The sequence below is a fragment of the Musca vetustissima genome, unplaced genomic scaffold (assembly GCF_032173495.1).
Source record: "Musca vetustissima isolate MV318-11 ecotype Yass unplaced genomic scaffold, APGP_CSIRO_Mvet_v1 utg1397, whole genome shotgun sequence".
NCBI classification, from domain to species: Eukaryota; Metazoa; Arthropoda; class Insecta; order Diptera; family Muscidae; genus Musca; species Musca vetustissima.
The window spans coordinates 161,795-175,434 of record NW_026880157.1 but is presented as its reverse complement, the minus strand read 5'-3'; the positions used below and the strand labels follow the sequence as shown (position 1 = coordinate 175,434).

General features: G+C 37.2%; 1 protein-coding gene across 1 annotated transcript in view; it reads right to left on the bottom strand.

The window, feature by feature from the left end:
- LOC133325563 (uncharacterized) overlaps nt 1-3,894 on the bottom strand; it is a 30,474-nt gene extending 26,580 nt beyond the window's left edge. Inside the window, exon 1 of the mRNA XM_061534303.1 lies at nt 3,783-3,894. Within this exon, the coding sequence (XP_061390287.1) occupies nt 3,783-3,882 (100 nt within the window). The 5' untranslated portion in view covers nt 3,883-3,894. The remainder of the gene's footprint in view (nt 1-3,782) is intronic.
- Nucleotides 3,895-13,640: the final 9,746 nt, after the last annotated feature.

The window sequence follows — 13,640 nt, the reverse complement described above, 5'->3', positions numbered from 1 at the left end:
TTTGTGATATATAACGGTATTTATGAAACAAGTCAAATTTGAGAGGGACACGTAATTAGCACATCTTGGAATTTTTAAATTAAATTTCGTTGATATTAAAAAATATATACAAAAAACTACTTCTTGTTAACAAATTAAGTCTGATGAATTCTTTTCCGAAGAAAAAGGTGAAAAAATTATATAAAATATATTTAAATTGTCAACAATTCGTACTGCAAACCTAAAAGTGGGAATGTCAACATACCCCTATATCTAATCTATGGTCATTTAGTTTAGACCAAGGCCTATAAAAAGTCGGCCAGTAAGCACAGGTGAGTATAACGTTTGCTGTTAAATCATATTTTAGGTTCGCAGTAGGAATCAAAACACTTTTCCCTTCAGATGTGTGCTAATTACGTGACCGGCACTGTACGTAGATAATAATTATCAATTTAGGTTTGCACATAGTCCCCTTATTAAGGTTCCAACCAATTTGCGTACTTTTAAGAGGTATAAGCATTATCCCACCGAAGTTGATGCAGTTTTGGGATTTTTCATCAAAATTGCCGATACTATTCGCTTCTTACACGACCTGTATTTTGGACCATGTTCTGCTCATAGTAATTCGGCAACGGTCACAGTCAAAATCGAAGAGCACAACAATATAAAAGTTTCACACCTGACTGAATATTGCGATGAATCCAATATTATGTTATACAGTATTTTTCGGTTAATTGGCCCTACGGTTAATTGGTTTCCCCGCTTAATTGAACCACATGAGGGGACAAAAAAATATTGCATACGAAAACACATGTAAATTTCCTCGGATAATTAAACACTGTTAATTGATTTTCCCGTTTAATTGGTTCAAAATTCATGTCATCAAAGATAAATTTCCTCTATTTTTCACCGGTTAATTGCATTGTTATTGAAAAATAATCAGGCATTTTTAAAAACTCATAGTTCCTTTTGAGAGTATGCATAGAATCACCTTCTGAGTCGATTTATGCATGTCCGTCCGTCTGTTGGTGTTAAATTGTAAACAAGGTACAGGTCGCATTTATAATTCGATTTAGATGATATTTGTTACACCAAATTTATTCGGCCCAAGGACGAAGCCTATTGAAATTGAGAAAAATAGGTTCAAATTTAGATATAGGTCCCATTTACCGATTTTAGGTAAATGGTGCACCAAATGTCAATGTTCCTTCGAAGAGCGACGTCTGTTAGGATGCATATGTAGAACATACCAAATTGGTGAAGGGTATCATATAGTCGGCCCAGTCCGACTTTATTACTTTCCATACTCGTTTTACATACGTATTTGACATCATTAATAGTGATTGGCAACCCTGTCGTGATTGTTGATAAATTTTTGTCGTGCTCCGTGTTTTTTATTAAAAATATTTATTTTGTGTTTTTTAACCCGTTTGTGAATCTTAAAAAGTGTTAACAGTGTTTAAAATTTATTTTTGATCAATTCAATCAATTTATTTTCTAATTGGTATTCTGTGTTCCATTCCCTGTTTGTTTCCCCTGTACATTTCCTCATTTCAACATATGTTTATTGCTAAGGAAACCCCGCGAGAAAGCGTAAGTGTGATTTCTGTAATTGAACAAACAGTTCAATTAAGCGGTTCCTCGGTTAATTGTACAAAAAAATGTGCAAATTTTGATGTGCAATTAACCGAACAATATTGTATTATAATGATGGACACACCACACAGTGGGAAAAAATGCAGACCTAGCGCGCAGAAAATAAAATTAGATATTTTACTGTATGTTTATCGATATTTTGGATAAGAATAGATTTAGATGGACAATTTTAATTATTTTATGAAAAAAATTGGCAATTTTATTTTATTAACCCACTAAGCGCCGAAGCATTACATATATTTAGCCCGAAACACCTAAATTAAAATAACTTATGGGTTATATAACTATTCCATTTAATTAAATACCAATACTATATATCAAAAATGGACAAAATTCTATAATAATATATTCACAGAATGCACACGACCATCGGAATTTTATAGCTAAAAAATACCATTTTTAACATATATTTTTAAAATGTACCGTTATTCCGTTCTAACTTATTAATTCGGATTATTTTATACGGACTTAAGTACACTCAACACTCTACTTTCAAACTGCATTAATGTTTTATAGTTTCCTCGGGATTTTTTCCCACTGTGGACTAGATTTCGATGCAAGCATTTAAAGGCACTAGAAATGCAGAACACCATCCCAAAAGTCAAATTTGGAAAAATAATGATTTGGGGGTGCATATCATGGATGGACGCTCAATTCTAATTTTTCTAAATTTACTTTTAATTGGAGAGCCCGTTACGTTTACACCATGGGGAAGTCAGACAGGTTGTTTAGATAAAGGGCAAACATAACAGGACTTAATACACAACCTTGTCGGACACCTTGATCAACAAGTTCTGATAGAGTACTACCGACACGAATTTGGCTCCTATTATTTGTATAATAGTGTTAAAGTATGCGGATATATTAAGAATATAACCTGATTGACGAAAGTTTGTAAAACAGAGAGTTTCTGGGAACCACTTGAAAAGCACAAGCAAAATCAACAAAAAAACGCAAATGTATTTTTCCCTCCTAACTTATTAAGTGATTTATATTTACCAAATTCAAAATATTGTATGTGTTAAAATAATGTTTTCTGAATCCAGCATAATATTCATTAAATATATATTGTTGTTTTCTATCCATTGTGTATTACCGAAATATTGGCGAAAATCACCAGCTGTAAGTTCCCCAATCTGTATATATATTTGTTGTTATATTTTTTATGTTTTAAAACTGAAATTGCTCCTTGTTTGCATTTCATCTCCGTACGTGTGAGTTAAGTACAGTGTACACAATTGTAAAAAACATAAAAATATGTAACTTATACGTCAAAGAATTTTAAAATTATCGAACAAACTTAATATAACTACATGGCATCCCTACGAGAGAATATTGCTCATATATATTTTATATTCCAGCTACTTCCACTTCCCCAATGTTACCACTTTTTGTTTTTTTGCTGTTGTTGCCATTGATGCTGAGAGGATCTCTTTGGCGGTGTCGTGTGTCGTTGTTTCATTGTTGCAAATTCTATGGAGCGGGGTTGGGGCTAGGGTAACAAAAAAAAAGATGAAGATATGTATAATATTGTGTACACAATATGAATGGATGATGATTTTTTTATGCGTAGGGATGCTGGATGGCTGACTGGCTGGCTTGCATTCATGATTAAGTGTTCAAATATCACACACAAACACGAACACACACAATGTGACTGAGTGTGTGTGTTTGAGAATTTTTATTGCTAAGAATGTATAACATTTTATGTGTTTATGTACTAGTATATACATATGTAAGTACATAACTACATACATATGTTGGATGAAAAGGTTAACAAAATTTCATTGTGAAAATATTTGTTGGAAAAATAAAGGAAAACAAAAACTTTCCACAATGCAGAAATAAGTGCGGGCGTTTGGGCTGGTGTTAAGATAAGAAGTAAAAAAACCACCTGCAGCTGCTAATCATGTCAAATATGTTAATGAATTTTGTAGTTAAATTTTGGTTTTGATTTCTTTAGAATGAAATACAAATCGTAGTTCAAATTTCGAATAGAGAGCATATCGTATATATGGTAGGTATAAGTGTGTATTTTTTATAGTTTTTTTAATTTGAATTTTATATTATATATGTATGTAGGTATATGTACTTTCATAGATAAATTTTTCATTGTGCCATGGATGGCTTAGCTATTTTTAACTCACCTGGATAATATGACATTTCGCATTGACCCAGAATGCTTAGCATTACAACAAGGGCCACAAGTGTTTTCAGGCAAATTCCACCACCCACAGCAGTTAACATATTGTTGGCTTTTTTGTTGTTGTTTTTTTGTTTTTCACACAAAACTTTTCACTTGCACTTGTTTTCAAAATAGATTTTTAGGTATTTATTTTTCTGTTGTTTTTTTCGTATTTTTTTTTAAATATTATTTTTTTTTTAGTTGTAGTTTTATAAAATCCTCAAAAATTGGGGTTTTTATAGAAATTAATAAAAATGTTGGGTTATCCTCGCTAACATATGGTGGCCGGTCATTGCTGCAGTGTTAGTAGCAGTGATAACAGCAGTGTCCCCTGCACCACCACCAGCAGCTGAAGCAGTTGTAGCAGCAAAGCGAAACAAATGTGTGTGCCTTTAACCTTTTGGCTGCTTGGCAATTATTGATTTTTTCTTTGCTTCTCTTTCTTCTCCTGTACTGTTGTTGGTAGGTTTTTGGTTGCTGTTCCCCTTATTTTTTTCGCAGACCTCACCACCGCCTTTGCTGATTTTCTTATGTCTCCCAAGGGTTGTTAACTTATGTTGGGGGTTAATATATAATTATTTTTTTTTTAAATAATTAACAACTTTTGTTAACAATTTTTATTTATTTTTTTTTTTCAATTTAATTATTGGTTTTTTTCGTTAACGTTCTTTTATACGTCTTCTATAGTTCCACACTTCTTAGTTGGCAATATGTTTGCTTATAGGATAGGATTTTTTCCTCTTTTTTGCTATATTTTTTCTTTTTAGCTTTTTTTTCGTATATGTATGTGTATGTACGGTGCTTTTTTATATCTTCTTGTTGTTTGTATACGCCGTATGTGTGTGTATGTATATGTATAATAGTTATGTTTTTGTTACTGTTGTTGCGGTTCCTATTTGTTTTTGTCGCTGTTGTTTTTGTTGTATTTGAACTGTGTAATATTTAATGAGCTTTGTTGTTGTTGTTGTTGGTTCGTGAGTGCGTTCTTGTTTTTTTGTTTTCTTATATTTGGTTTTGTGTGTTTTTCGTTACGATACGTTGTCGTTCAGTGTTCCCGTTATACTGTTGGTGTTCAAATTTTCACAGCTCTTACTTTCCTCTCGAGTCGTACCGAACGGCACCGAACCGAACTGCTGCTTCGTTCACTCGTATTCCGTTTTACGATTTCGCCAGCCTGGTGACGCAAAATGTTATAACACCTCCGCATTCTGTTAGTAAAACCCCCATAGAAGCTTACGATTTGTTTGGTATTCTTTTCGGGACAATTGGTTTGTGTTATCGCCTTATTACAGGCAGTGTGGTCGGTACTACAGTTGAATTTTGTACAACGAATTGTTCGTAACAGGATACATTTTATTACATATGTTATATTAGGCACAATAATGACACGTGCATATAGCCTCGAGGTGAGCAGATGCAGTCGATTTTGACTGATAAAACGATATTCATCATGTAAAAATTAAATTGGCTCATACAGTGATATACAGGATTGCCCATATTCGACGGACCCATCTGGCAACGCCATAACTTTTGACAGAGATGTCACATCGCTTAATGACATACCGCGTTTGAAGCGTCAGTCCAAGCAGATTTTTACATTCAACTGAAGAAGTCAATTTTGAAAACTCAACGTGTTTTTAAAACATTAAAAAATGTGAGAAGTGCGCCTTCTAAGAACACCATTAAGCGTTTATACGAACAATTTTCGACTGGTTAGGCTCTTTCTAATCCGAAGAAGCCATATAAAAGTCGACCAAGGCGATCGGCCAAGAATATCGCTGCCGTACGAGCCAGTGTTGAGAGGTCCTCAAGAACATCCCAAAAACGCCGTTCTCAGCCGTTGGGCATGGCTCGGTCCACTTTACAACGGATTATTCGCATTGATTTGCATTTGTTCCCGTACAAAATTCAATTGACACAAAGAATGTTGTCTGCGGACAAGCCTCGTCGATTGGAATGGGCCCAAAGAGTCATCGAAATGACCGAAGATGACGAGCAATTTTGGAACAAAATTATCATGTCCGATGAAGCCCATTTCACATTGAATGGAAACGTAAATAAGCAAAATTGCCGTTTTTACGCCACTGAAAATCAAGAGATTCAAGAAGTGCCTCTTCATGACAAAAAAGTCACAGTTTGGTGCGGCGTTAGTGCGAAAACGGTCATTGGGCCGTTTTTCTTCAAAAATGAAAATGGAGCGTTATCGCGACATGATGACCAATTTTGTGATGCCAATTATTCATCGAAAGCGTATGAGGCAGTTCTGGTTTCAACAAGACGGCGCTCCACCGCACACAAGTCGGTAATTAACATTGCCAACCGCCAAATTTTTATTTTTTTCTTTGATTTTTTTAAAAAAAAAAACATGGGTCCGTCGAATATGGGCAACCCTGTACACTACTGTCAGAATTAGTATGATGCATAATGCGACCCTCCAACTTTCCAATGGTCATACTACTCTGATACAACCTGTAAATTCGATTTATTTCACTCTATGTTCTTATTCCTCCTTATTAGACAAAAACCACTAAGCGGAGCCATATAGTCGGACTTAACCGACAACTACCCTACTCCAGAACCTGGCAATATGTCACGATATTTATATTCTCATGTATTTTAAAGATAATATCATGGCATAACTATACAAGGTGGCAAGATGATAAATACCAAGGAACGGCTCTGATTGTCTTCAACATGGTAAAGCCCAGGCTTATCTTGGTTCCTCTTTCTCAATTGTGGACACTGACCTCCTCGCGGTGTCACCTGGAGTAGCTACTTTCAACACTCGTTGAAATTGAGAGCTGCCGGAAATAGCATCAAATTTTAGAATAAGTTGTAACGTGACCGTTTCATACATTATGCACGACCCAAGTTTATGTCAACCCACCTCAATATTTAGTAGTGAATAACGTCTCACTTTAAACCTAAGCCGGTATCATTACCTGCGTTCTTCAACTTCATTGCATTAAACGACAGACAATGTCCTGGAAGTACACAATAATTCATCCATATGGATATATGTTCCACTTTTCCATACCGAAGTGGTGAATGTTAACGACGGTTCGGCCTCGCTCTTAGCCAGCTCCCCGCTCTTAGCCAGCTCCTCGCTCTTTGCAAGCTCCTCGCTCATAGCCAGCTCCACGCTCATAGCTAGCTCCCCCGCTCATAGCTAGCTCCATACTAATAACCACTAACTACTAACCGAACCCTGACAAAACCCGAACCTACCGACCAACAACGAGTCGACTGTATCCTGCCTATCACCAACGAGCCGACAGTAGCCAGCCGACATCAGCTAGCCGAGTATCTACGAGCCGACTGTATCCTGCCGATCACCAAAGAGCCGACGGTAGCCAGCCGATCTTCAACGAGCCGACATCAGCTAGCCGAGTACCTTCGAGCCGACTGTAGACAGCCGATTTCCAATGTACCGACATCAGCTAGCCGATCTTTACCGAGCCGACTGTAGCCAGCCGATCTTCAACGAGCCGAATATCTTCGAGCCGGCTGTAGCCAGCTGATCTCCAACTTACCGACCGCAGCTAGCCGAGTATCTTCGAGCCCACTGTAACCAGACGTATACTTTCGAGCCGACCACAACCAACCCGAATACCAACCAGCCGATTTGTTACGAGCCGACATCACTTAACCATCCCCGAGCCAACTGAAACCAGCTGGCTACTCACGATCCGACCTCCATACATAGCTTATCTCACATCCAAACTTTTATTCATATGGTAAACACCAGAGTATTATAATAACGATTGAAATTGTAATAACTCGTGTTTTTACTTAAGGTTTGTGGGTCCTTAAGTTGACCCTGGCAGCGACTGAGCTTAATTCAGCCTTAGTTAAAACCACTCGTTATAAAGTTTAGATTTGTTCGAATTGGAACCGTCACACACTGCCCGAATATTGCTCTTGCTTGAGATATTCGACACTTTGGTATTTTTTGCTTGCTTTCCAAAATACCCCAGACACAATGGTTCAACGGATTGGTATCCGGAGATTTTGGTGGGCATTGTGCGCTGGAAATGAAGCGAGGAACCTCATTTTGTAAACATTCTTGGGTGGAGCGTGCTGAGTGCGATGGTGCTGAGTCCTGTTGGAATGTCCAAGGCCTGCGGCCAAATGTTTGCGTGCGCAAGACTTTAATACATCCTCCTGAATATTTTCGCATCACAATAATATTCGGCAGTTATTCTGATGCCACGATCGATTAATACGAGCGGAGAACGATCATCGGCTGTTATGGAGGCCCACACCATTACCATGGCCGGCGCTTGAGTTCTGGTGGCCAACTGAAGTTGCACAATTTCAACTGATCTCTTTGGCAAGTAAACACAATCATTTTGTTTGTTTACAAACTGCTGGACCACGAATGTTTTCTTATCGGAGTAACACAAATTCGGCAGTGCATCACTTTCGGCCAAGCGAAGCAACTCTTTAGCTCTTTTGAGACTATTTTCTTTCTTTTGCGCTGTAAATTCTTGCACTTTTTGGAATTTCAATGGAATATTGCGAGCCATTTTTTCGGCCACTACGACTCGGGTTTCGATCAAGTCGTTTCATTACTTATCGGACCATTTCTGCGTATGTTGTTGTTTTCTTCCGTCCACTTCCTTGACGTCGGGCCACCAGTATCACGATAACGGTACGAGACACAAACGATTTATTCACATTTAAATGCTGGAGTGCATGAATTCGACCTCCAAATTCCCTCCAGTAGATGATTGAATGGCTATAAACCTTATAAAAGCGAAGTTATTCTGCGTCAATGCTGCCAACCATTTCAAATAATATAAGGAAAAATTTTACAGCTGGTCGAGACAAAAACAAAGCCATATTTTACGAGCGCCTACAAACAGCATATAATCGCTGCCCTGGCCATGAAATTAAATGCAAAAAATCGGAGGGGAAAATATTTTTGGGCCCACCGTCAGAAAATTCAGACTGCATAAAGAAACATCCGGCGCCAGATTCAAGCATCTTGATATGCTCAAGACCACCTAGATTTCTCCTGATCAAGCAACGAGAAATCAAATTGATCATGTTATGATAGACGGAAGGCATTCATCCAGTATTTTAGACGTTTGATCGAACCGAGGAGCGAATATCGATTCAGTCCACTACTTTGTAGCAGGCAAGGTTCGCACTCGTCTTAACCTCGCCATTTACTGCCAGACCCACATTGGCATACTCCTTCTCACTTCGTTCAAAGGTGGGTGTTACCGCTCGCAATGTTCGACCCATTATAACGATGTCGTCGGCGTAGGCGAGTAACATATGCTGCTTGGTGTACAGAGTGCCATTTCTGTTCACGTTTGCATCTCGTAAGACCTTTTCAAGCAGGATGATGAATAGGTCACACGACACACTGTCACCTTGTCTGAATCCTCGTTCAGTATTGACGGGCTCCGAGAGGTCCTTTCCTACTTTAACTGGTGGCATTGTACCAGTTAAAGTTATCCTGCATAGCCGTATTAATTTTGAAGGAATGCCAAACGCAGACATGGCTTTAAACACATCTTGTCAATGGTGGATTTGCCAGGCCTGAAGGCGCATTGGTATGGTCCAATAATGTCATTGGCCATTGGCTTAAGTTGTTAACACAGCAGGCTGGATAGCATTTTATATAGGATGGGAAGGAGACTTATTCCTCTATAGTTGGCACATATTGTCTTGTTTCCTTTTTTTGTGCACGGTACACAGGATGCTGAGGTTCCAATCATTGGGCATGCATCTCCGGCTGGTAATCCATCGGCACCTGCTGCTTTATTATTCTTCAGCCGATTGATTGCTATTCGGACCTCGCCTCATCTTGGCTAGGTAGCTGGGCTCTATACCGTCATCTCTTATTGGTTCTGGGGTATATTTTTCACTGCCACTATTTGATACGAAAAGCTTTTCAAAATGCTCCTTCCAGATCCTCAACACGCTGTCTGTATCTGTCACCAGGAGGATGTGCCTATACAGGAGGATGTGCCTCTATCCTAGGAACCCCCAATAATTTTAGATATTTATAATGTCAACCTCTGGTGGTGAGGCCAGACCAATAGTTGTTATTGGTTTTTTTCCCAGTGGATAGAAAAACTTTCTTGCTAAAAGGTACCTATATCGATTCTTGATCAGTTATAGTCCCCAAATGTACTGCCAAATGTCGGTACTTTGAGGATTTGAAAGTCCACCTAATGATGGAAGGTATAAAAAGTTCGACCCGAACTGTCGGTACTTTGAGGATTTGAAAGTCCACCTAATGATGGAAGGTATAAAAAGTTCGACCCGGTTGAAATTAATGATAATTTTCCTTTTTTTCACCACTCGGCACTCATTTTTGAGCGGGTTTCTAATTGTGCGGTAACCAACGAGAACAAGCCATTTTTACTGACTGGTGTTGAATATGTGATTTTGGTAGAAATGCCCAAGGATGTCTCTCTCGTCACATGATCATCTCTCATTATCAGTTCACGCAAGGCATCATAGCCGTTTTTTGGACGATCTTTACAGTCTTCGCCTTTTGATAGACCGTCGATAAGGATTAAAATATTTAAACTTCCATATATTCTCCCGACAAAATATAAACCCGTCCAAGTATTATATTTTTCAAAAAAATAGGTAATATAACTAAGATTACGTTTTCCAGTTTCAAATCCACATTCCTATCACTCACATTGATATTCGTATAATACCAGACAGTATTATGCCATATGATTCTATAACATTGACTAACATACAGCTTAATACGAGTCTGCGCAATGCCTCAAAAGCTTTCGTCAATACTTACAGAACCAAAAAACGAATAAAAATGTTACAGGAGTATTTGTAGAGGAGGCCCAGCAGATATAGTTGTTTGTTAGCAGGTTTAAGCATTCGTTGAAAAGTTTGTCGAAAATCAAAAATTCTGGTTTTTGTTTTTGAACATGGAGCAACAATTTGCCAAAATAAAACAGGAGAAGCGATGTCCTTCCCACACAAACACACACCTTCCTTCAGCAGTATTTTTCATTTCATTCTGAACTATTTTCTCTATTGTTGCGGCAAATCGAGTGTCGTACATAGATAGGTATTCTCAGGTGTCTGTGTGTGTGTGTTGGTTGGTGTGTATGCAACGGTGTCAGTGTATGCAGCTGTTTATTTTTAGCTCTGTTTGGGGGTATTGGGATAGGACACACGAATTCTCGTTCGTGACAGCCGCAACGGCAGAAGCACCAGCAGCGGCAGCAGGTCACTTGCAAGCGGTAACGGAAATTTTCATCAATGAATTTTTTCCCTACACATACTTGTTGTTGCTGCTTTTTCTCCCACTTGCTGAGGTTGGGGGTGGGGTAAAATGCGAATATGCGCATTTCTTGATACCCGGGAAATTCAATGAATTCTATTTCCATTAAAGTGAAATGTTATCAAACAACAAAGGTGGTATAGCACACACACACATCCATACTCACACCAGCAATAATATATACTCTATCGAGGAGAAACACCTGCAACAATGGAAATTACACGTTATTATTAATAATAATGATAACAGCAACAACCTCTAACTTTTTTTTGGGAGGGTACTTCAATTTGTTGCTATCATAGGAAATTTTAGACATGTTTCGTGAAGAGGCAGCGGGAATGTTTTTGCGTTTCAATTCATTCAAGGTAAAATATGTTTGGAAGTTAAAGTAAAAAAGCAACAATTAGTATATAGTAAGATACATACATAGATACATATGTATATTATGATTGTGATTTATATGGGAAGTAAATATGAACAAATGAAAAATATTTTTGGAAACCGGAAATCGTTTAATCGTACAGTACAGTTTTGGGGGACTATGTATGCTTTCATCCAGATTCGTAAACACCATGAATTGGATAAATTACATCATAAGGTAGGGGACCGTATAAGCTTATACGGCATTTCAATTGAATTGTCTTTAATTTTGTATTTTGGATACATATTGTGTAGAGATTTTCCTACCAAAAATGATTAATATTGGCTTAAGTTTTATGGTAGGTACCACGATACAATAATCAAGGTCTATTAATAAGGTCACAGCTAGCGAAAATCTGCTGTTTTTCACAAGTCTAATGTAAACAATTTGGACTTTGTTTACGTGGCACTATGTCGCGAGTTCATATAAACAGCGGCCAAAAATAAAAGGAGTTATCGTAAGTTAATGAAATTTGGTACACGTGCTTATTAGTGGCCTAAAGAGCAACTGACAAAAAAATTGATAGATCGGACCAAGATTTGGTATACCTCCCATATAATGGGTCTTGAGAATGTCACCCTTTTTGGCCTATAGCTCCCATACAAAGGATCTTAAAAATTTTACTGTTTTAGGCTATATAATCTTTAATATTCAACAAAATTCAATGAAAATTGGCAATTTATATTTACTTATGCCTATAAAGCAATGGACCAAAAACTGGGTAGATCGGACCAATATTTGATATCCCTCCCATACAAAGGATATTGAAAAATCCGATTTTTGACCTATAAAATTTTTGTTATTAATGAAAAATTTCAAATTTGGGCGAAGACAGTAATATGTATTGCAATTTAGTTGCTGGTACATGTTACAGGTACCTACCATACCAAAAGTCCCTAAAAAAGTAACTTTCTGTACTATATATATATATAATAATCGGAGTGGTTGTCAGATATAATAATGCTATACATTTCAAAAAGTTGTCTAAATGTGTAGTTTTTTTCGCTTTTATTTACACATTACTTACTTATATTTCTGAACAATACAAAAAACAACAACTTTCCTAGTGATAACAGTAAATTTCCGTAGAAAAACAAAATTAACTCAATTTATTGTGTTCGACGCAAAATCGGACAAAGCAAAGTATCAATGTTAAAAAATGATAAAAATCGAGAAATTAATATTTAGTTGCATATCCTTTGTATTGATTTCACCAAATTCTGGCATACCTCCGGCTCTATGGAGTTCCACGATTTCAGTAAAGCCTCCTTAAGCTGTATTATGGAGTTCAAATTTTTTCGTACACTCTCCTAGCTAATTCTTCCCAAAGACGCTCAATTACGTTAAGGTCTGGGCGCTGTGCAGGTGTTTGTATAAGTTTGGGGCAGTTATGGATCAACCAAAGCTTTGCAACACCTGATGTGTGCTTGGGATCGTTGCCTTGATAAAGGCAAAGTTGTTCGCGATACCCAATTTGTCTGCACTTTGCTTTACATTTTGTTTTAAAATGTTGAGGTAGACAAATTTGTCCATTATACCATCAATAAGATGCAAATTGACTACTCCCGCACTCGACATGCAGCCCCAAACCATAATAGAACCCCCTCCGTGCTTAACAGTGGCTTTTGTATTCTTATGATTAAATTCAGCATTTGGCTTACGCCACACATACATCTTTCCATCTGATCCGTGCAAATTAAATTTGATTTCGTCAGTAAACAGAACCTTAATATAATGAAAACTATCAATAGAAATGTATTTTAAGATGATCTATCATCAAATTACCCGCTTGCAAAAATCTTCTGGTTTTAGTAAATACTCCTTGGCATATTTTATTCTGTTTTTATTTTTAAGGCTTATAAATTGATTTTTTCTTGCAACTCTCCCATAATAATCATATTTATGTAATGTATTGCGAACAGTATTCAGGCACACATCATTTCCAGTGCGAGTTTTTAAATTTATTTTACGTTCTTTTGCGGTTTTAAATGGATATTGTTTTATTTCTTTTAATATCGAACGCTCTTCTCGCTCATTTAATATCTTCCCTTGACCTTCTCTGGTTTTATTGGTCAATCTGAACTCATCACGGAACCTCTTTATAATGTCGTGGACAGCAG